This window comes from Carassius auratus, chromosome 25 (genome assembly GCF_003368295.1).
Source record: "Carassius auratus strain Wakin chromosome 25, ASM336829v1, whole genome shotgun sequence".
In the NCBI taxonomy this organism is placed as follows: Eukaryota; Metazoa; Chordata; class Actinopteri; order Cypriniformes; family Cyprinidae; genus Carassius; species Carassius auratus.
The window spans coordinates 1,053,393-1,077,554 of record NC_039267.1 but is presented as its reverse complement, the minus strand read 5'-3'; the positions used below and the strand labels follow the sequence as shown (position 1 = coordinate 1,077,554).

The 24,162-nt window shown below is 36.2% G+C and overlaps 2 protein-coding genes across 2 annotated transcripts in view; both read right to left on the bottom strand.

Annotated features, from left to right (window-relative positions):
• Window positions 1–78: 78 nt before the first annotated feature.
• On the bottom strand, window positions 79–15,756 carry hps5 (HPS5 biogenesis of lysosomal organelles complex 2 subunit 2). Its single transcript, XM_026201959.1, has 23 exons — window positions 15,632–15,756; window positions 14,672–14,787; window positions 13,706–13,816; window positions 12,670–12,734; window positions 12,398–12,590; window positions 11,944–12,074; window positions 11,472–11,687; window positions 11,310–11,381; window positions 11,050–11,138; window positions 10,255–10,433; window positions 9,991–10,149; window positions 9,195–9,351; window positions 7,561–7,672; window positions 7,008–7,154; window positions 6,829–6,897; window positions 5,388–5,947; window positions 3,860–3,980; window positions 3,609–3,758; window positions 2,307–2,426; window positions 1,947–2,060; window positions 1,760–1,866; window positions 1,311–1,653; window positions 79–847 (listed from the first exon to the last, which is right to left on the bottom strand). Exons 2-23 carry the CDS (start codon window positions 14,774–14,776, stop codon window positions 787–789), a joined length of 3,381 nt encoding a protein of 1,126 aa, XP_026057744.1. The 5' UTR covers window positions 14,777–14,787; window positions 15,632–15,756; the 3' UTR covers window positions 79–786.
• Window positions 15,757–16,956: 1,200 nt separating this feature from the next.
• The window catches only part of gtf2h1 (general transcription factor IIH, polypeptide 1), an 8,425-nt gene continuing 1,219 nt past the window's right edge, over window positions 16,957–24,162 (bottom strand). The window contains exons 3-15 of the mRNA XM_026201958.1: window positions 23,139–23,331; window positions 22,855–23,023; window positions 22,676–22,769; window positions 20,661–20,810; window positions 20,477–20,556; window positions 20,268–20,401; window positions 20,098–20,185; window positions 19,006–19,094; window positions 18,780–18,897; window positions 18,613–18,703; window positions 18,379–18,494; window positions 18,182–18,274; window positions 16,957–17,796 (exon numbers count right to left, since the gene is read on the bottom strand). Of these exons, the coding sequence (XP_026057743.1) occupies window positions 17,710–17,796; window positions 18,182–18,274; window positions 18,379–18,494; window positions 18,613–18,703; window positions 18,780–18,897; window positions 19,006–19,094; window positions 20,098–20,185; window positions 20,268–20,401; window positions 20,477–20,556; window positions 20,661–20,810; window positions 22,676–22,769; window positions 22,855–23,023; window positions 23,139–23,331 (1,502 nt within the window). The 3' untranslated portion in view covers window positions 16,957–17,709. The remainder of the gene's footprint in view (window positions 17,797–18,181; window positions 18,275–18,378; window positions 18,495–18,612; window positions 18,704–18,779; window positions 18,898–19,005; window positions 19,095–20,097; window positions 20,186–20,267; window positions 20,402–20,476; window positions 20,557–20,660; window positions 20,811–22,675; window positions 22,770–22,854; window positions 23,024–23,138; window positions 23,332–24,162) is intronic.

The following is a 24,162-nucleotide window of genomic DNA, read 5'->3' as shown; positions in this document are numbered from 1 at the left end:
AGTTAGTTTGCATGAAGAGCGATGAAGAAAGATTCTCTCAGTCATGCGTTCAAAGGAACGACACTTTCGACGCGGTTATTAATGAACATGAAACTAATATTTATTGTGCTTTTCATTAAGAGCAGCCTGTTAAACCAGCTGAGCCACATGGCATTAGTTACAAAACCTCTTTTAGTTCATACATTCACAATTATTTATAGTTATCTCTGATTAAAAGAACACTGTGTTGTTAGTTTTTCCGTTGTTTCACAAGGTTCTCAAATACTTTCATTAAGGCTATTAAATATATATATAAGGGATATATTTTATATTCTACATAGTTCTAAAACCACATGAAAACACATTGGGCCTTATTCTTACATAAATTGTTGCATTCAATTCAATAGGATGATTTATGTGCATTTATGAATGATTTAAAAAAGCCCATGGTTAATACTGTGTCAGCACCTTTTTAAATGGCTAAATAAGAAACAGGACAAAACACTGAAGAACAGTTTATACCAAGTCATGTGATTCCAACGCAATGCTTTCACCATTTACGGCACAATACAGTCATAGTGCTCCTGTGAAAAACGTTGAATTGGAATCAGCGTTAGATTGACTGGAATGCATCACAGTCTGAAATCAGCTGATCTGCCACATGATCTTCAGCAAGGCAGCTGATCACAGAGAGACTGTTTTATAGATACATGACCCAAACTACTGAAGGCAGGTCGTAGTGTGTCCATACTGAGAGCAGCGCTGGGTCCCGGAGGCATATGTGGAGATCATGTGGACACAGAGGTCTTAAGCGTGCTGAGACCACAGAAAGCGATCGCAGCGCTCCAACATGCTCTGAATCAGGGCTCTAAAACATCAGAGAGAAAACAAAGAGGAATGAATGCATGAGTACAGGAACTGTTAAACATTACCTTCATTAAGAATGCAATACAAGTACACTGCGAAGTATATACTGTACCCTGCATACTATTTTCCAAAATGCAAAAAAACAATACTTTGTCATAAACATATAAACAATACAATGCCTAAAATTTTCCTAAAATGACTTGTTTAGAATGGAATACTACCATTCTACTTCCTATATAATTTACATTGCCTATTATTTTCCAAAAACATATGTATTAGCATACTTCGAACACAGTATGTACTGTACACTGCCTAATATTCGCCTAATATTGGACTACTAACATGCTAGCATTAAGTATTGTATATTTTTCTATATACTTATATTTTAAGAAACAGTACGTTTATGCATCGAATACTAGTGTACTGCTTTCTGAAAAGCCCAGTATTATTTTCCACGCTCTCACCTTTGCCGCTTCTCAGCCACACGAAGCAGATCGCAGACCAGCGTTGAGCGTGAGCTGAGATCGACCTGTATCCCGCGCTCCTGGAGGGCCGTCAGGGCCCGGTCCGGCCCGAAGACCCGCACCAGACGCAGGATGATGTTCTCCGGGCTGACGCGAGTGCTCCAGTCAGTCGAAGCGTCTGATAGGTCGGGAGAACTATCGCTTGTGCCGTTAGTGTCTTCTGAACAGGATCCATTGGGGCTGCTGGGAAGGGCTGAAGTGGGCGGGGCTTCGCTGCTTGAACTGATTTGCTGTGAGAGCTGGAGAAACAACACCCACTCGTCAAGAGACTGAGGTACAATACCTGCAGGAAGACAAAGAGAGAGGCATTACAGACATAGAATAACTCCACAGCGAAACCAATTAAGTGAGTTTGTATTGACAGTTTAGAGCATCTGTGTTCGTGGTACCATCATCCCCCTCTAGTAGTGTCATGTCGTCCAGTCTGCAGATGGCACTGAAAGCCTCGGGCCGCCGCTGCAGCTCTCTGCACAGGTACAGGTAACCCATCCAATACCTGAGAGACAAATAACACAGTCACAGCACACACAATTACACATTCTGATCCGATTCTGTCCAGTCTGATTCTACACTCACCCATGAGTTCTGCACATCTCCAGCATCTTCTGTTTGGAGGCCAGATCAGCCGGCAGACGAATCAGCAAAGAGAGTAGACGCCCATAACCCCAGCTGAAGAAATGAGAGTGCCACCTACAGCATAGGAGACTTTATATATACATCATTTTCTTAAAGGGTACAGATTATCATATATATACACATATTGCACAAGGTGTACAAGTGATTGAATATACATAGAAAGGCTATAAATGCATGATAGTCATTCATCAAATTAAACTATAAATATTTAAGATATAAATATCGTATGTAATTTATTTTACAGAGATAATTTCTTTTGAGGAATCTGGTTACGTATAAATTAATATTTTATTTTTGTACCTGGGCTGTCCGTCAACAGTGATTGTGTCATTCTTTTGTGGGGCATCATGGGAGAGCGCCAGTTCCAGCCAATCCTGTCGCAGAGTTTCCGGCTGGAGGAGAGAGCCCAAGAAAGACAACCTGGCAGATGACAGAAATAGTTGATTGGATATATTCAAAATCCTTTACAGTAGAGGTCGACCAATATATCGGTCCGATATTTGTAATTTTGTAATATATTGTCGTTTAAATTAACGATCAATTAATAACCTTAATGCTGCAAAATGCGTCTGCAACAGTATTATTGTTATGTGCAAAAGCCACTTGGAAAAAAAGCTTTCTCACCCAAATTAAATGATTTAGTCTGAATAAAATGCTAGTAGCAGGACTGTAACGAATAGATGTGATTATGATCATTTGATAAAATGAAGAGAGAATGCAATACGTTTGAGATTATTTTACTTTGTTGACTGTTTCCCGTCAAGGAGACCGCTGAATGCGCTTCTTTAAACGGTTTCGTGGTGCTCGTTGTTGTATTTTAAAACGCAATTGCAATGTTTTCAAATCACACTATAGTATTAAAAATAAAATGATCCCAAACTAACTCTGGTGCTTGTGGCTTTGCTGTGCAGTCAATGAAGCGCTATTTCACATCAAACATTTTATGCAAGTATTATGACCAGTACTTTTTTGTGCGTGCATACGAGGACGAGCGAGCGCGGGTTTGACTAGATGTATTTGGAGGTTATTACTCACGTCTCCTTCAGCACAAATCCAAATGTTTCCACATTCGCAATGTATCTGAATGTCAAACTATAATATTTATTATTTTTTTTATGTAAACTAGACGGAAAAGATGATCCTCTTCACATGAGCAAAAACGTCCTTGGCATAACAGCAGAGTGGACCGGTATACAATGTATTTAAACTGACCAATGTAACCTTGTATATGTTTGGTTGACTGTACTTTATTTTAATAATGAACAGACTGTGATGTAAGTTTGAAAGTAGAATGCACTTTAGATGTTTTGTGTCATTTATAACAAACACAAATGTTGCTGGTTGCTAGTGTGTTTGCAGCACTACTGTTATTTATTTTTATTTTTCAGTTTAATTGATTTTTCTTTATAAAATGTTATTTATTTTATTTAAATGTATATTTAAAGTTTACATTTATGTTCCAACAAACTTGAAAAATTCTGCTTGATAAATGCTCTAAAACCTTTATGGAAATGATTGACTTATCCCATATCGGTCGATCTCTACTTTACAGCTATGATAAACAAACATCATAAAACACTGTATAATGGTACGCAGCCTTACCGCTGCTGCTCGGCTCGTGATTGGACCAGATTGTCCAGATAAGGCAGGAAGTGGCTGGGTAAAGCCATGGCCATGATGTCAGAGGGGAGGATTGTGGGATAGAACTGCGGATAGGCACGAACAGCCACCTCTCCGTGTTTATCATAGAGTCTGTAGAGAGAAAAAAAGCATTATATTCAATATAAATGACATATTCAGGTCTGCAGGTGGCCATATTGTCATTAGATATACATAATAATAATTAAACTCACCTGTACAGGTGTGAGAGTAGCAGAGGTGCGTTCCAGGGCTGAAGTTCTCTCAGACTGCGCAGAGACTTAAGCAGATCGCCCTTCTGAATCACCTCCACCACCTTACTGGCCTGAGTGAACTCTACAACACCCCGAGGAATATTAGGAGAATTCATATTAAAACAATGAATACAGCGAATATAATGCAGGACTGTGTAATGATTCATTAGGTACATTTAAGTCATGTTGGAAAGATTGTGTTAATGAGCTGAACCTGCATTGAGGTTACCACAATGTCGTTAAAAAGTTCAAAAATGGATTTGCTAAAATTATTCTTATTTTTTTATTTAACAATAAATCCAGTTCCATGGACAAAATACCATAGTACTGAACAATTATGATCGAATATCTAACGATTCAATTTACAGCACCTTCAGGAACTGAATAAAAACATAAAAAAGCAAAAACACATTTAAATTTTTTTTTAAGTTGTTTTTGTTTTTTTATTTTTAGTATAAACTGAACTAAATCAAAATAGAAAATGTTGCATTCACATTCACGACTAGCTGAAATAACTGTATATATCTACAGTACAGACCAAAAGTTTGGAAACATTACTATTTTTAATGTTTTTGAAGGAACTTTCTTCTTGCATTTATTTGATCAAAAATACAGAAAAAAAATTAATATTGTGATATATTATTACAATTTAAAATAATTGTTTTTAAATGTATTATACTTTAAATGATCATTTATTTCTGTGATGCAAAGCTGAATTTTTAGGATCATTATCACATGATCCTTTAGAAATCATTCTAATATGATGATTCATTATCAAAGTTGGAAACAGTTCTGCTGCTTAATATCTTGATGAATAAAAAGTAAAAAAAAAAAGAAGCTATGTTTTAAAATATCAATATTTTGTAATAACAATGTACACTACTGGTCAGTAATTTGGGGTCAGTAATTTATTTTCTTTTCTTTTTTTTTAATAAAATCAATACTTTTATTCAGCAAGGATGTGTTTTTTTTTTTTATAAATGCAGTTATTTTTAACCTTTTATTGATCAAATATATGAGACAGCAGAACTGTTTCCAACACTCATAATAAATCAGAATATTAGAATGATTTCTAAAGGATCATGTGATCGACTGATGTTACATGTGACACTGAAGACTGGAGTAATGATGCTGAAAATTCAGCTTTGCATCACAGGAATAAATTATTTTTTTTAAGTATATTCAAATAGAAAACTATTATTTTATGTTGTAATAATATTTAACAATATTACTGTTTTTTCTGTATTTTTGATCAAATAAATGCAGGCTTGATGAGCAGAAGAAACTTTTCAAAAACATTACAAATAGTAATTTTTCCAAACTTTTGGTCTGTACTTTTTATAAAACTTTCAGTTTTTAGTTTCACTTTTTGCTCTGACCAGAGCTGCAATTATGACTTGCCAACTATTAAATACAAACTTCCCTAGAGGACTTAAATGCACCAATTATTACAGTTATGTAAAAAAAAATTATGATGTAAAAAGCTTACCCAGCATGCCAGCAATATAGGCCTTCATCACCTCGCGGTGCTCTCTGTATCGCAGCGTGCACATCTTCCTCACTCTCTCCTGGTCCAACAGGAAGAAGTACCTCCTCAGGAACACACACACGCTTTCGATGCCTCCTCTACCGGGACAGCCCATCTCCAGATAAAGACAGGCCAGCTGCGAGAGGTCAGCCTGGAGGTCAGGAGGCAGAGGTTTGGGGGAAAACAGCTGTATTAGTTCGACATGATTCGCCAGAGGTGGGAAAAGCGCTCTGACTGGGGCGGTGGAACAAGGGGTGCTCTCTCCATGCTCCTCTGCTTCAGTAAGGGATGCAGATTCATGCAGGTTAGCAGAGTAGATATCTGGCTGAACCACAACACAGCAGGACATTGATGAAACCAGCTCTTCTTCCTCCAGAGGCTTGTCCTCTTGAGCTGTTGTTTCTGTAGGTCTGGTGTGATCCTCCGGACCCAGGACCCTTTCCAGAACTGGAGCCCACTCTCGAAGGACATCGCTCAGACAGACAGGGTCCAATAAAACCATGGGGTCCTGGATCTGAGAGCTGCAGAGGAACAAATATCAACTCTAATAACTACAGGGATTGGGCAGTAATTTCATATAGTATGATATGCTATTTTTCATCTTAAACAATTTGAAAGAACTTGGAAAATATTAATTGTCAATATTATACACACATACAATTATGACTTAATATTAATTAAGACTAAATATAATTATACATACTTAAAAAAATAATCATTCGTCACACTGAAGGCTATTAAAATGAACAGAAAATGGCTAAACACAACTGTGTCAAAACCTCTATTTCTAATTGTGCACATAAAACACATAATTTCGCTTTCGCATTAACGTATTTCATTTTAATCTATAAACTTGAGGTTGAAAAATTCAGTTCAAATTATGGAAATGACTAAATTAATGACTAAATGAAATGTTTTATGCTCACCAATTCTGTACACAGTAAAAACAGTGAAATATTATTATAAAAATTTAATATAATATATTGTCATTTATTTCTGTAATGCAAAGCTGAATTTATTAGCATCATAACTTCAGTCTTCAGTGTCACACGATCCTTTAGAAATCAGTCTAATATGCCGAATTGCTGCTCAAAAAGTAAATGTATTAATACTTTTTGTTCTATTCATATTTTTGTGGAAACCATGATAGATTATTTTAGGGTCCTTTAATGCACAGAAAGTTATAAAGATGAGCATTTGTTTGAAATGAAAATTAACACTATAAATGTCACTTTTCTTCAATTTTATGCATCCTTTTTGAATAAAAAGTACATTTCCAAACAATTGCATGATTTTCTAATTAATGTACCAGACTCCAACATTCAACAGCTTATAATTCAACCCGACTGAACATCTTCCTGCCTGTATACAGCAGTACGAAGCAGCGCTCCTCTAAACTCACATGGCTTTCTTTGTGGCGGCTCTCAACTCCTGCAGCTCAGACTCCGAGCTGGACTGCTCAGTGTTCAATCTAACAGAGAGACAATCAAACACAACAATAAAAACAATCTCAATATACAAATCACCGACAGCAGCAGTCAGAAAACACCAATAGGGAGTCAGAAAGTAAATCAGACTGACTCATGCTCGACTTCTTCTGGAAGAGGGGTCACTGTGGCCATGACCTCCCCTTGAACCCCTTCCCTGAGGTCAGGCCGAGGCCACAGGTCAGAGTTCATCTGAAGCGTGTTGATCTTCTCGGTTGTCTTTTTCACAAAGCTGGAGACGCTGAGGTACACATATTCACAGACACAAAACACAGCGATTGTCATCAACATCAGGAAAGATCGCCCGAAATATAAGGAAATAAAATGCTGCTGATTTTGCATAAAGAAAACAAAGAGCGGACATAACTCGTAACCTTACCAATCTCAGGCATCACCATAAAATGAGACAATGAGACAAAGCAATATGTGGCACTGCGTCAAAACAGGAAGTTACAGTGTTAAAAATAACCTGGGTATCAGCAGCTGCATGTTAATGAGAGCTAATAGAATTTTGACTCTTCAGTGGAATTTTACTTCCTTGTGATCCAGCCAATCAGAGCAAAGCTAACTGGGTCTGGTGTGAAATTTAAGAGGAAGTGAAATTATTAGTTTTAGGGACAGCTGTATAAGTGTGTGTGTGTGTGTACCTGTCTCGAACAGCCTGCAGGGCGACTCGTGGGGGTTTTGAGCGGAAAGGCAGCGGCAGAAACTGCAAGCTGATGTCTGACCTGTCGCCCTCTCCACGCACAGACTGAGAGTCTTCAGGACAGCAAAAGGAGGAGATGAAATAATAAAGAGATGATTGAAAAGAGATAAAGAATCAAGTCAGAAGATGTGTGATAATTGAGCAAAAGCACAGAATAAAGCAGATAATAATGATCCGAAAAAGAAGAATTTAAACATCCAAAACACCAGATAAATGATTAAACTAAGGCTCATTGATGTTTTTAGTGTATTTTATTGCACAATGTATGACATACAACACACTGACATACAATTACCTCTATAAAACTATTAAAATAATTCAAAATATTAAAAATGATATTTTTTTGTCATGACCAGCTACAAACTGCATTTTTTTGTCAGTTGATTGGTTTTTATTTTGGTCGACAGCATATTGAACATTCAAACTGTTTATTAAATATCAGTTAAATTCTGATTGGTGGTGAGTTTGTTGCTTTGTGCAAAATATTCGCTTAGATGTGGAAATAAAAATTGCTAAATTTGCTATTTTAATACTCATCCCTGGTTTTATGGTCAACGATTCATCTGTTGTATGTTATCTGCCAATAAAATGCCTTTTATTTGCTAATCCTTCTTTTTTTACACATAAATAGAATCAAGTCCCTGTTTAAATTTTATTTCCTTGTTTAATATCCTAATTCAAAATATGTCAAATTAGTAAAATGGGTAATTACAATATCTTTGTAGTCTCTCTTATGAAAGCCTGTTTGTTTATTTTTTTTGCCATGAGATAAAAAAAAAAAGAGCAAGTAATTGCAACTTTTTATTTCACAATTCTGCAAGTTTATATCTCACAACTGACCCTTCACCAGGGGAGTTTGATTGACAGGCGATCTGACCAATCATAACGGCGAATCTGCCATTTTGTCAGACAAACAGACGAGGGAGTAGATTAGTATTGAAAAATGGAAAATGGTGTGTATTGAGTTAACGATTTCCCGCAGTTAGAACAAGATATCTTCTGATGTTCATTCATGTTTATTTCTTGCTATAACCAGTAAAGAGGAAGAGATGATTGGTTGACATGCCGTTTGAACGCTGATCTGTCGTGGCACATAAAAGAGCGGCAAAACATTATTTATTTATTGTTTCGGAGACCTTGTTTCATAGCAGAAGTAACCTGCTCGGTCTTGTTTGTCAGCGTGTTTCAGTTTCCCTTTGCTCTGTGATGTATTTTTCACGGCGTGAGAACATGACGTGTGGAGTGAGAGTGGTGTGGCCTGTCGGGGACAGCAATAGTAACTCTTTGCAAAGAGTAAATTATAAGTTTGCGAATGAACAATTCTGAAAAAAGTCAGAATTGCAAGTTTATATATTTGAGTGCAATTCAGGGAAAAACAGAGATAGAAAGCTGCAACTGCCCGTTTTTATTTTTTTTTTCATCCCATGGCATAAACAAGCTTCCATACTTTCTGATCAATAATGAAATGTGAGTGGAGTAATTTCCACTGAGAGAGCCGGAATCACAATCAGAAACAGGCTTTTAGGTCTGAAATCGATCTTCTGTTTTCTCTCAGTGTCTCTCTCTCAGTCTCACCATTCTCCACCTGCTCCTCCTCGGTGAAACTGAACTCCCTCAGCCGCTCCTCCTCGAGCATCGATTGGTTGGCGAGGGAGTTGGCATCGTCGTCTGATTGGCTGCCTCGTCGGCTGATGACACGGTAGATGCCGCAGTCCAAAACGTTGAAGCTCTCCTGCCAACAACAGATATTTTTATTTTAAAAAACATCCATCTGCACCAGAAGTTGCGTTATACTTTAACATTATCCATCATTTCTGATGAACAGACTAGTAACAATTCCATTCCAGTCATTTAATTGCTTGTATTTTTGTTCTAATTTTTATTTTTAAATCATAAACCTATAGGACGAGCATGTAGGCTTATGCATTTATTATTTTATTTATGATGAGAACAGATGAACAGAGACTGTTCATGTTCAACACTGTAGTGACAGCAGAGGCCACTAACAACAACTAAACAAAATCAACAAAAAAATTCTCGATTTTAGTAGATTCTCATTTTTATGAACCAACTGAAAACGGTTCATTCAGTTGATGAATGAACAGTACATATAGTGCGCCTCCCATCCAATAAATTCGGTGCTTTGTTACTTTTGTTATGAAACAAAGTCTCAGATTTTGCCACCAACTGGACAGGTTTGGAATTACACTTATAAATTACAACAGCACACCCTAAATGTAATCTGTCAAAGTGACGGAAAGCTTTCAATTTTTTCCGTCACTGCTAAAAAAAATATATTCCGTCAATTATATAAAATTTTCCATTTAACGTGACCTCTGATCTGTATATATGCCTGTGTTTTGGGACTCACGTGTGAGGAAATACTGCTCCTGCGGCTGCTGCAGGCGGAGTCCAGTGGCTCCAGTTTGCTGATCACTTCCTCCAGCTGACCAATCAGCTGCTGCTGGGAGGCGGAGTTTAGCTGAGCCTTAAGTTGCTCCAACCGATCAATGGGGAGGGACTTCCTAGCCTAAGGAGGAGATGCAAAAGAGTGATACTTTATTTGGAATGGAGTACTAATGTAATATTTACTGCACAGTATGGACACTACATGTGTTGGTCCTTGTATGTGTACCCTGGATGTAATAATGGCGTGCTGAAACATGCAGCAGACGGTGGTGGCGAGCGTCCAGTTCTCCCTCTTCATCAGACGCTCCACACAGCGCTCAGGTGACATCAGAGACAGGTGAGACAAACGCCCGTCACCGTGTAGACAAAATAACTCATTACGGAAAACTGAAATCTCCACCACATCTATAGAGAAAAGACGACAGATACAGATCCAAGAGCTAGAAATCAGGTCTTACAATAAAAGACATCATACAGTATTTATTTATCTATTTTTTGTTATAAATGTTAAAAATAATAAATATATACAAAATTATATTGCTACTTTTTAAAAATGTATTGTTAAAATATTTATGTTTTATGTTAATTCTGTTACATTATCAAAAATTAAGGTTATTTTATATTCACATTTTTTTAGGAAGGCAGATAAAGAGCCATAAAGAGCTGTAATATAATATAATATAATATAATATATTTTTAAATAAGTAAAATGTATTTAAGATTTTTACAAAGTTATTTTTATACTTTATATATAGCTAAAATATAAAATACTTTATATATATATATATATATATATATATATATATATATATATAAATATTCATTTTTAAATAGTTATTAATTACATATGTTAAAACATTAATACATTTATATATAAACCTATTAATAATATGTTTTAACATATGTATTTATCTATCTATCTATGCATCGATTTGTTTTGTTTTTTGAGTAAATATATTTTTCTATGCATTGTGAAGTTTCATAATTAAAACCTCATATAGGTTGAACAATGACCTCTCACCTTTGACCTCTGTCCACAGCAGAACCTGACCGCTGTGAGGGGTGAAGATGTAGATGGCCGAATCCGTCCAGGTGAGTAGGTTTTGATCACTAAGAAACACACACACACACACACACACACACACACACAATTCACAAGTTAAATATTAACCCAAAAACCTTTCTAACCTGAGACGTTTATCATCACAGTCACGATAGCAGGTATGAAACAGTGTGTCTTCAGTAAAGGTCTTGTGTTATTGTAGCACAGGGGGTGGTTACCCAAACTGGAGGAGTCTTGGGAAAGCCAGAGACTGTGGACTCGTCTGTGACGGGTTGAAATGTGGCTCATTCCTGAAATAACACAACAAATACACAGAGAGAAAAGAATTGAGATAGAGGCAGAAGAACAAACACTTATGAGGTCACAAGCATGAGGCTCACTTGTAAGAGACGAGGGGCAGCGGTGGGCAGGCCAGCAGCTGTTTAAACTGGTGCGTGCTCAGGACCTCTCCACCGAAACTGGCCTCCCATATGCGAGAGCCGGGCCGTGCACAGTACAGCATCGCCTGACCCCTTTGACCCGCCGAACCCTGTTGGAGAAAACATGCCCCAAACTCTCCATCTCGCTCTTTATTACCCACACGCCAGAACTTCTCCCTGAAAGGGGAACAGAGACAGGAACAGAGTCAATTTCCATTTAGTTTGTCTTACGATTAATACGCATTTTAATCTAAGTTATGGTCTGAGAACATTTGAGATAATGTGATCTCAATATCTGACATGAAACTTTGATCAAGTAAAGAGCCTAATTCAAATGAAATGTGAGTATTTTTTTATTTTATTTAACTTATTGTTGGTATAGCTGTGGGACATCCCATGTCTCCTGCAAACACACACACAAACACACACACACCTCTCCGTGTCACACAGGTAGCAGCGGCTGAGAGACGAGATCACCAGGTGTCCGTCCGAGTAGCCCAGCTGGACCACACGTGAATCCACTGTGGTGATGGACTGAATTGGGAAGATCACAAACCCAGAACCCTGTTTGGACGCCAAACCACAACAAACACAGACAGAAACAAGCATGCATAGATTAAAATCACTGGTTATCGTTTAAATGAGATGCATTAAACTGAATGTTTTTATTCAGCGAGGATGCATTAAATTAATCAAATGTAACAGTAAAGACGTGAAGAAAATGTATTGCAGTTCATGTAGAAGAACAACTGTTTCAAACACTGATAATAATCAGAAATGTTTCTTGAGCAGTTAATCAGAATATTAGACTGATTTCTGAAGATCATGTGACTCAACATTTAACATTCAACAACTTCAACTGTTAAAACTTGTACGTTTTCTTATACCTTCCCGAGTTTAGATGACCCAGCTCGGACACAGGACACTTTCCCTCCGACATCTCCGGCAAACACTCGGAGGGCCGTGGTGTCCCAGCACAGAGATGTTACCGTCTGTCCCCGGTGCTCCCAGGACACAGACACGCGCTCAGGACGGCCACGCCGCTCTAAATGCAGCTCCCAAACCACCACCAAACCCTGACTGGAACACACACACATCAGAAGAGTCCAGACTGGCAACCGAAAACACCAGGAGTGCATATAAACCTCAATCTGAATACCTCGTTGCTACAGCGATGAAGTCTTCATCATGCGGGCAGCATGAGACCTGCGTGACTGAGCCTTCCTAAAAAAAAAAATTAGGTAATGGCTATTAATCTCCACCAATTTTCAAGAGCATTTAGAGACAGTAAAGTTTCCCTATTTTCACTATCGCCTGTGCACAAACATTCTAGCTTGTAAAAACATCTCTCATGAGTCAAAGCAGAGAACGATGCATTCTGAGCCTAGATGCAAGTGTAAGGATGCTGTGTGCTGGTGTGATCAATAACTATTTATAAACACAGGAAAAAGCATGCATATACTGTTTCAGAATACGTCATGCACATACTGTTGCAGACTGCACAATGTAATAACACATACATTTGGGCTGCATGAAAAAAATAAAGAAATAACATTAATAATAAGCTAACACTTTAATTTAAGGTGTGCTTGTTACACACATTACATGTACTTACTATTATAATAACAATAAATTATGCATAATTACATGCAAGTAACCCTAAGACAACCCAAATCCTAACCATATAGTAAGTACATGTAGTTAATTAATATTACTCAGTACTAAAATATATAATTACACTATAACAAAGACATTATTAAATAAAAAGATCTAATAACAATCAAGAATATTTAAGCATAAAATAAAAAAACAAGAATATTTAAGATTAATAATATAATAACATTACAACTGCAAAATTAATATTTATTTTAATTTATTTATTTTCAAACGTTAAACTGTTAAACTTTAATTTTGATGCAAAACTCTTTTTTTTTTTTAGTTTGTGCGAGGCAGCATTTACTGTGAACCAAGCCACTATGAGATGCTGAAAACACTGGATCACGAGCTGCTCACTTTTAAATAAACCGTGTTCACTCAGTGCATTTATACAGTGCCCATGCAGCACTATTGCAAATACACTGATATCTAATTGATAACGGTCGACAACAGTATTTCGATACTGCTAATAGTTCTGTGCACCAACTCAATCACTAACTGTGTTAAAGGGGAACTTGTGCAATGATTTAGTTGTGTACTTTGTGTGTGAGAATGAGTTTCTGCTTCCAGCCATCTCTCTGAATGAGGTGAAGCCCTCCGGCAGATGTGCCCAGAGCCAACCACTTCCTGGACACGGAGAGACATGTGCACTGCAAGATACACAGACAGGGATAGAAGGATATTAGAGAGAATCTCGCAAAACCTGCCAAGAACAAGAAAATAAATTAATTATATATATATATATATATATATATATATATATATATATATATATATATATATATATATATATATATATATATATATATATATATATATACATATATATATATTATAAAATAAAAATACTTCTGCTTAAAGAGAGCAGCAAAAAAGAAAATTTTCATGACAATTAAGAATTAAGAATTTTTAATAATGAGAATTACAATGCATCTTTAATGTAATGCAACAACAACAATAAAAAATCCTCATTACTGAAATCCAATGCAAATAAAAGTAATTATATGCACATTTAAAATTAATATTCTTATATTAGTTATAACATTTTACATATTAAATTGATCAATTTTTGTTGTACCGCTAGTGTGTTAAATAAAAAAAAATTATAATAATTTTATTATCATTATATTTTATTATACGTCAATCATTTAAGCTAATACTGCAATGTTGCAATGCAATGCAAAAAAAAAAAAAACTTAATGGTAATTTTTTTTCATGCTAAACATATTTTCAGATTTTTTTCCTTTGGGTTTTTGGGCTGAAAGACGACACAAACAGGTTTTGTTACATTCATCCACTTCCTCTCCATAATTAAAATAATTCTTATTGCACAAAATCAAATAGATTTAACAGAACAGAAACTAAAACGTGTTTTAAGAGGCTTGCTGAAAGTAAACAGCACCAAGCACAGGTCAGGTCAGTTTCAACATCAGATGCCACATCATAAAATCAAAACTTTTGACTGTTTCACAACAGTTCGTTCAGTAGGTAAATGTGGGATTTACTCTGATCCGTCCCGAGTCCAGTCGAAGGGCGGAAAGGAGAGGGTCCAGACAGTCAAACTCTGTCAGGACATGTGTGCAGGACTCCACAGGAACCACAGGAATCATCCTGCCACGCTCTGAGAGGAAACAAGAGGATAGTTTACAGACACATCCCTAGTCAGTGTCATATGATTCCAGAGAAATCCAATTGAAAAAAGCATGACTACAACTCTCCCCCTATATTTCTTTTAATAATTTTCTACCTTTTTTTAAGACCAAGGGACTATATATGCAGCTACATTTTTATGTATCAACTCTATGATGTGTAAATTAACCAGATACACAATAAAAACAAAGTTGCAGAGTGACAGATTCCATCTATTTGGGAACTAACGTAGTATTTTCTTTTTCCTTTTTTTTTTTTACACACGACAGTAAGCAGAAAAGAAAAAACGCTTAGTAGCTCATGCATATACACACATTTGATCACTTCCCCTTCGTGTGAAACACACGTTTAGACGAATTCAGTTTGTAAAACATTTTATAAAAGTAAAAGTTACCAATCAGAGCGACTCGTTAGCCGATTAGCATGACCTTTGGTCACGAGATCTGAGCTTAGAGCTCGCCAAAACCGCATAAAACATCGAACAAACCTGTTTTTGTTTAAGTCTGTTAATCTCATCGAGACTTTAAACAGTTTAATAAATGTGAGAGTTGATCCTGAGCTGGAAGCCCGGGGACTTTCACGACCAACAACGTTTTAGTTTCTATTTCTCCAACTAATGACTCCGAAGTCCTTTACGTTATGGCACGTAACGTTACACGTTTAAGGCAACATAAGACAATACTCTTTAAACGTTTTTAAACGTTGTTTACTTTGTTGTGAATACAATTTTAACTTATTTGAGGTGGTAAATGTGCCACCTCGAGCATTTCTGTAAAGTCATAACATCATTTAAACCATATAAAAACGCGTTTTACCTCCTCCTGAGCTCCAGGCGCATTTAAATCTGCGAAATTTCCAGAAATGTAGTAAAACCCAATCATAAAGTGTGTAAAGTGAAGATGTGCTTGAGCCGCTGTGTGTGTTTGACAGCTGACTGAAAACTGACCGGCCCTACTTCCTCATTAGGCGCCACTCTCTGTGAGGCGCAGTGATTCACACTGAGAGCGAGGGACTATTTCTGGTGCAATTGGATAGTACTTGCCATCAAGCGCTTGGGAAACTTTTAGTATTAAATATATTATCAAATTAAATAAATTTTCTAGTCATGCATTAAAAGTTTAAGTTTCATTTAAAAACATATGGATTAAAAACAAATAACTGTGAAGGACGCGTAGGTGCTCTTGCAGTAGAACGGGGTCCACTGGTCCATTAAAAGCTCTTGCTGGTATTGATTGATATTCGAGAAGTCTGTTTCATCAGCAAGCAAAAATAGCAAAGACCCTACCCTCAAACATCTTACAACCTTGAAGTGAATGTGTTTAAGCACCAGATTCAGATATATATGTATGCATTTTATTATATAAAGACATCCATCACCAAATTCAAGAACATAATTACTCAACTGAACTGTATGATGAGTCTTTCTTGATAAGTTATTATAACCTACAACAGTATTGATTGTGCACAGGTCCTGATGCATGATTTGATAAGTGACCTGTAAACGCAAAATCCTAATAAATATGACTTTTTAGTTTTCAATTGCACAAAATCTGTTTAAAAGTTTGGTTTGAGCATATTTAAGGACATTATTTTTTAATAAAAATAAAAATAAATAGAAATATATAGAAATAGAAGAATGCAAATGATTAAAATCAATACAAAATATAAAACTATTACCTATTATAAATTTATAAACTATATTACAATATAAATATAAATGTGTAAATTGAAATGTTACTGAATTATTATTGCCATTACGATAGCTTTTTATTATGTATTAATTTTTTTTAATTTTGTAAATATTTTAATTGCATTAATGAAGATTAAAAAATAATTAATAATAAAAAATAAAGATTTAAATAAATAAGAATAAAAAATTATTCAAACATAAAAAAAGAACATTAGTAATAGTAATTAGTTTAAAAGGAAAGCAAAAAACCTGGTCTAACAGACAGACAAAAGCATGTTCACATGCACAAACGGATTCATTTGAAACATAATTCCTGTGAAAATAGTCAGAATACAGTGCTTCCTCTTCTGGTTTACAGTGTAAAATATAACAGCTTCCTCACTGCATGCACACTCTGGTAAACAAGTACTTTGAGGAAGCTCTTTTAACGCAACACACAAACACACGACACCGGTTTAAATCATGACTTTATTTGCAATAACATCCACAACTCAGTGCAGCTAGAGAAGACACGTAATAAAGCATTGCGGATGAGCATGTGCACGCATTTGTGGCACATAGATCAGTAAAATGCACTACATAGAAATTATTATTTTAAATTCTTTTTTCTTACAGTATTGCTATATCCCCTCCCATTGGCATGTCTTGAGCAACTGATTTCCAACCAGCCTCAAGTCTCAGGAGGGTTGAACTGGATTGCAATATCCATTTTGTAAAGAGTCCTCCTTATCGTCAACTTAAAAGCTTTTCCCTCAAACCGAGTCCTTTGCATTAAACGTTGTGAGTTCCTGAGAAATCTTTCCGCCGATATTATTACTGAGCCCAGTTTGGTCAATGCAGAAACACAACACTGTTAAAATTTCACTTCTTACCTAGAAACTGAAATTATCCACTGAAAAAAAAAAGAAAAGAAAAAAAGAACGGAACGGAACGAACAAAGTAAAGAGAGAAGATAATAATTACAGTTATTTGTGACTGGCGCAGAACATCTCCACGCAGACCAATAAGATTACAGAATTGGCTTCTCCAAGCCCCTCCCCCAGGCAGACTGCTCACTAGCACCTCCAGCTCTGATTGGCTGGAAAATCCGCCCATCAAGCTCCAATCCGGCCCAAGCTGGGAGAGAGTGTCTCTGTTCTTCTCCCTCTTTCTTTAAATTCACCCAGAGTCTTTTCTCTCTTTCATGGATTTCTCTGCATCTCTTCAGGTTTTTCTCATCATTCGACGCGTTTGCCAGACTTGAAACTTGCTGTACGCAGCCTGAAACATTTCCTCCAGGTGGCCTGTTAGCTGTTGCAATCAGAAAACACAGGAAAGTGTTATGCATTTCCACTGTACTTGCATAAAAATATTGATAGATTAAAAAATATATAGATTGCAAACCCTCAATAACATAATGGGACTGATTACATTATTAAATATAATAATAACATAAAGAAATTCTGACACTTTAAATCTCAAATAACACCTTTAATGCATGTTAGGAAAAAAATATATATAATTTTTTATATATATATATATATATATATATATATATATATATATATATATATATATATATATATATATATATTATTGTAGTATTATAAAATATATATATATATTATTATTATAGTTATAGTATTATTATACATTATAGTAAATGGAGGGGGCGTGGTCGGGGGCGTGGCCTTACATTCGCACTCAAATACTGCCGTTGGATCTTTTCTTGAAAGGGGCGGAGCTTCGTCATCTGGAATCTCTCCAGGTTAGATTTCATCTTTACCACCTGTGAACAGGAGAGACAGATGAAACAAATCATGTTACAACAAAACAATACTACTTAAGTATTTTAATTTGTGAATATTAATAACTGAAGGTGCATTTCCTGACCTTATCCTCCAGGAAGGGGGTGTTGACGGGGAAACAGGACCAGAAATGTCGGAGCAGCTCTCCGGCAGCTGTATATAAGTGCTTCAGCTCGCTCTGAACATCAGCTGGCACTAATTCTACATGAATACACACAAAGAGAGTATAGATCAAGTTAACGGGCAGTTTTAAACATAAAATGCATTCAAATATCAGTGGAAGCAACATTTGATATTATGATGGGATGAACAGACTCACGGTTTATGGCCTGCTGGCCTCGTCCCTGCATCAGAAGTCCTCCAGGTGACAGCGCTGTGATGGCTGAGCTCGCCGCACTGCTGGACATCACCTGAAACAGGCCAGAAAACACAATATAATCATACAGACACCGATCCAGGACTTAGCCATGCATGTCAGCGGTGTACCTGCGTCAGACAGGGTTTATATCTCCTCATCTCCTGCTGGATAATGCTGATGGAGTTGATAATGTCTTGACTGGTGTTGTAATGCTGTGACTGAAGAGGAATCGGGCCGTGGCAATATCTTGCAGGAACAAACAAACGTTAAATACAAAAGCACTTAATATGAAGATTCACAGACTGTCAAAAGACGGTGTCAGGTGGATACAGAATAAAGGCGCTGGATGTTTACCGGTCTGATTTCTTCAGGTTCAGAGCGATGGTCTTCCGCCCAGAGTCCCCCTGAAGGTCATCATACTCTATGGATTCTTGTAACTTTACCTGAAGAGCCACAAACAACAACAACAACAACAACATAATCAGGTGCTGCTCATGCTGAACACAAAACAAAAGACTTATATGTAATTTCTGGAAATGTAACCATCTTATATTTTTCCTAAATACTGAATATATTTAATATAATTTAATAATAATAAAACATTTTATTTCATATTAAATAAAAAATTATAAAAATAAAATATATACACAGATAATAATTGTAATTTAAATGTAATATATATATATATCATCAATGTACAATATCTTACTCCGGACAGTACTAAATAAAAAAATAACATGCATTTAGTATGATCTCTCTTATTTTTTGAAAATTACTCGCATTTTCACAGATTTTGCAAAGGGTGCCCAAACTTTCGAGCCCCACTGTATACTCTTGAAAAATGTGGGAGGTACATATTAAAGAGCTGTTATTTTTTAATCTTTCCTCCAATTTTGATGCGAATACCCTCAAATTAAAGCTCAGAGAGTGCACTTTAAGCCCATATTCATTATATAACTGTAACTTGCATTATGTTCATTCATGTTTATTTTCTGCATTTCATTAGCTCTGTACTTGTACTCTGCATGACAATAAAGTTGAATCTAATCTAATCTAACTTTACATTAATAAAGAGGAAGGAATGATTGCGCTAACTCACACTCCATGCCACTGTTAGAACCATGGCGTGTATACAGTGATCTGTACAGTGAATTTCCTGATTTTTTTTAAAATTTGTTTGGTACACATGCGTACTAAAATGAAAGACCCAAACATTTTCAGTAAGAATACGTGTACTGTTACACCCTTAACATATATTATACATATTCATTATATATATAATTGAATTATGTTTATTTTTTATTTTTCAGTACTTTCGGAAGTGGATAATTCTATGATATGGACACTTCTGGAATTATTATTATTTTTGTATATCTAAAAGGCTGTCTGCTTTGCTACATTTTGTGTCACGCCTGACAACACCCATTAGCCATGGCAAAAATTCACCTTTTTGAGTGACGGCTGAAAGAAATCTGAATCTCTGGAGTTCCCATCAGTGCTGCTGGTCTCACTGGCTTGATCACTGGGAGCTTCCCTATACATCACACACACATGGAGATTATTGTGTGGATGTGTCACAGATATAAACACTCACACTTCGGAGTCCAGACACTAACCCCTTGCGTAGGCCGGCCGCCAGCACCATGGCACTGTGATGGTTGAAGCGCTTGATTATGGCAGAGTTGCTGTTCTCTCTCAGTGATTTGTTGGATGAGTTTGATGGAGTGGGAACCGATGCTGTCCCATAACCCTTCAGAGGCAACACAGAGATCCAGTTTCACCAAACACGCAGAGGAGGTGTGATTTAAAATGTAACATCCCTCACCTCATCTAATGTTTTATCCTCGAGTAAAAGCAGATCCACCATGGGGTTCTTCACTCCCTGGGTCACCATTGATTTCTGGCCTGAAAGAGGCGAAGAAACAAACTCCATCAGAATTGAAAGACAGAAGAGTCATTCAACACGGTCAGATGAATCCAATAGTCCACTTCTTGATGAAATGCAGTACCCTTCTCGTCCTGTTTGGCACACTCGGAGAAGATGTCCTGCTGGCCCGTGCTGATCCGGTCTCTGTGGAAGTAATGAGACTGAAAGAACAGCGTCCAGAACTCCTTCTCCGTCATGTTGTGAGGGACGTTCTCAGCGTATTTCTGCTTGACTGCAATCAAAGGCAGAGAGAGACAGGAAAAGGTATTATTCAATTCTTGTAGCATTTATTTGTCCTTAAACATTGCTTATTGATATTAGTCAGTGTTTGTAGCACAAAGCATATTAGGTTTTTTGTGAACTAAAACCATTTTTTTGTGAATTAAAATAAGCGTCTATACCTTTAAGACTACAATATGTAAATGACGTTTTTTATGATTGGTTTGACCATCTCTTGGTCAAATTTTAACAGCATTACATGTATTTGTCAAGGAGAAGACAGAATTATAAGCATAATTATGACGTAAAAAGTCATAGTTATTAGATAAAAGTCACATTCATTTATAAAGTACTACATCATACAATGAGATTTTTATGAGATAAAAAAATCTAAATGATGGTATAAAAGTTTAAATTATACCATAAAAAAAAAATAATAATTAATCACAATTATTATGACATAAGTCAAAATTATGAAATTAAACCAATTGAGTTAAAAAAAAGGTCAAAATTATGAGTTAATTACAGCATAACATGAAATTATGAGATGAAAATCATAATTAAAACAAAAGTAAAAATTATAAAAAATATTGAGATTAAATTAAGATAAAAATCCAAAATAAGGACATAAAACAGTTATGAGAGAAAAAGTCTTCATTATGGCACAGAAAAAAAGTAATTATCAGGGTTTCTGCAGGATTTTTAAGCTCAAATTTAAGACTTTTTAAGACCCTTTTTAAGACATGAACGCATAAAATGAATACAATATGAGCGGTGTAGGGCAATGTCTATAGTACCATATAAAATACCATAAAAAGCATCATTAACAGTTCAGATACAAGTTTTCACAAAAACAAAGTTTTATAAAATTATAAACTTTATATTTCAGCCTTTGAAGTCAAAAGTAATCATTAATATATTCATTTAAACTATTATTATCAATAAATTATTATTTCAATTAACAAATTAGAGGAGTGCGATAACAATTAAAAAAAAGATATCTCCAAAATATTCTGGTATTTTATCAATAACAATAATTAGATTATATTTTGTAGAGTGTGTTATTGTGCTGATATATTAAGGACTACCATGGACAGCCGTCTCCTGAATTTACATTCTTCATATTCTGTGTGGTCAGTTCACAGCAGTAATAGAAATTAATAAATTCCATCAAGTTTTATGGGCATTTTTTACCTTCAAGTAATTTTTTTTCTAAAAGTGTGCACTATCTTTTAAGTCAGAGTCTTGCATTTGGGTTGTTACCAAGCAAATTAAATCAGCATCAACAGAATTGATCTTTGCAATGCAGAGGAAACACAGAAGCTGCATTAGAAGTGTCCTTTACATGCATCTATACACCGTTTAATTTGTCCCCAAATTTAAGATCTCTTGAAATACTAATGAAGTACTTCATTTGATACAACTAAATTTAAGACTTTGTAAGACACCGCAGAAACCCTGAATTATGTCGAAGTTAAGACTATTATATATAATATATTAAGACTATTTATATATAATAATAATTACATATGACAAAACCTATGGTTATGTCATATTTATTAATTTATCTCATAGTTATGTATTAGAAATGGTCTTCCATACAGGATGCAATTTGACAAGCTCAATGATGAAACTTCATCAAAGATGGCTGATTAAGAGTGACTAGTCACTGATTTAATACAGAAAGGGATGAATAACAAGCATTATGTATTTTTATGTTTATTACAGCATCACACTCTTATCTCAGTGGCAAACCATATCGTGAGTCCAGTACTTTATAAGTGAGTTGCTCCCTAAGTATTCTTCAAAATCAGTTTGTTATGACGATTCCTGTCGCTCTAGAAGGAAGCTGCGTCAGATCCTAATCACATATCTTACCTGTAGGGTAGGTTCTGAAGACAGACTCGATGATGTCAGAGGTCAGATTGTAGCGCAGGCCGTTGCAGCCGTCTGTCTGCGGTCTGATGTCGGCCTGTAATCACAGAGACAACACAATCATGGTGTGAATTATTTACATCGTAACGTCTCTGTCAGTCACGTGATGCATTTGCACTCACCAGGAAGGCAGCAGAAATGCCCACTTCCTGTTTGTTGTTGTTGTTGGAGAGGGAGTGTTCCACAGTATTCAGGCTCAGCCGATTGGCCCAGAACTCCTCAGCGCTGATCACCTGACTCACCACCAAGTCCTTATAGAGCTGGAAGAGGACAGGGTCTTCCTGCAACATCCTGGAACACAAAACATCAGCTGGAGGTCAGCTAATACCAGTAAAGAGAGAGTCAGGCGTCCCGTTTGCCTATATTACAGTGAAACATGGCAAATGAGATGTGATGAAAATGTCACCTGTTCTTCTCCTCCAGCTCTTTGTTAGCTTTCTTCTTGAACTTGGGCAGGAGCTGCTGCAGGAGGTCTTTGGTGGCGTCTCTGTCCTTCAGTGCTGTGCTCCCATTGGAGAAATGAAAAGTGGTGCTTTCTCCCGTGTGCAGAATCAGCTGAAGCTGGATCTTTGCCTTCCCATCAGGACTGATCTTCTGACCTGCATTTGAGAATAATTACAGAAAATCACATTACAAACTTTGATTCAAAGCAGAAGCATGTTTAATGTTTGATTTGAACACACACACATACACATATACTGCAAGTATGAATTAAATACCCTTTTCATATTGTAATGTAATTTATTCCTGTGATGCGCAGCTGTATTTTCTGCATCATTACTCCAGTCTTCAGTGTCACATGATCTTCAGAAAACAGTCTAATATGCTGATTTGCTGCTTAAGAAACATTTCTGATTATTATCAGTGTTGGAAATAGTTGTGCGGATCAATATTTCTACAGAAACCATGATACATTTTTTTTCAGGATTCTTTGAATAAAGGAAAAGAAAAGCATTTAATTTTAATACATTTAATGCACATTTGCTGAATAAAAGTGTTACACACATAGATAGATAGAAAGACAGACAGACAGATGACAGACAGAGAGACAGATGACAGACAGACAGAGAGATAGACAGACAGACAGACAGACAGACAGAGAGACAGACAGACAGACAGAGAGACAGATGACAGACAGACAGACAGACAGACAGATAGACAGAGAGACAGACAGACAGACAGACAGACAGACAGATAGATAGATAGATAGATAGATAGATAGATAGATAGATAGATAGATAGATAGATAGATAGATAGATATTTTATTATACATTGGCATCACTGAACAAGCTCAGAGCTCATGGTAGGTCTGTCTGAAGAGTAACCTGCTTTTATATGCATGGATTCCTGCTATTTTAGCATGTCAAAGTCACACTCTTGTAGTCCCTCTAAACCAACCGAAGCCAAAAGAGGCGTCATAGGCCGAAAC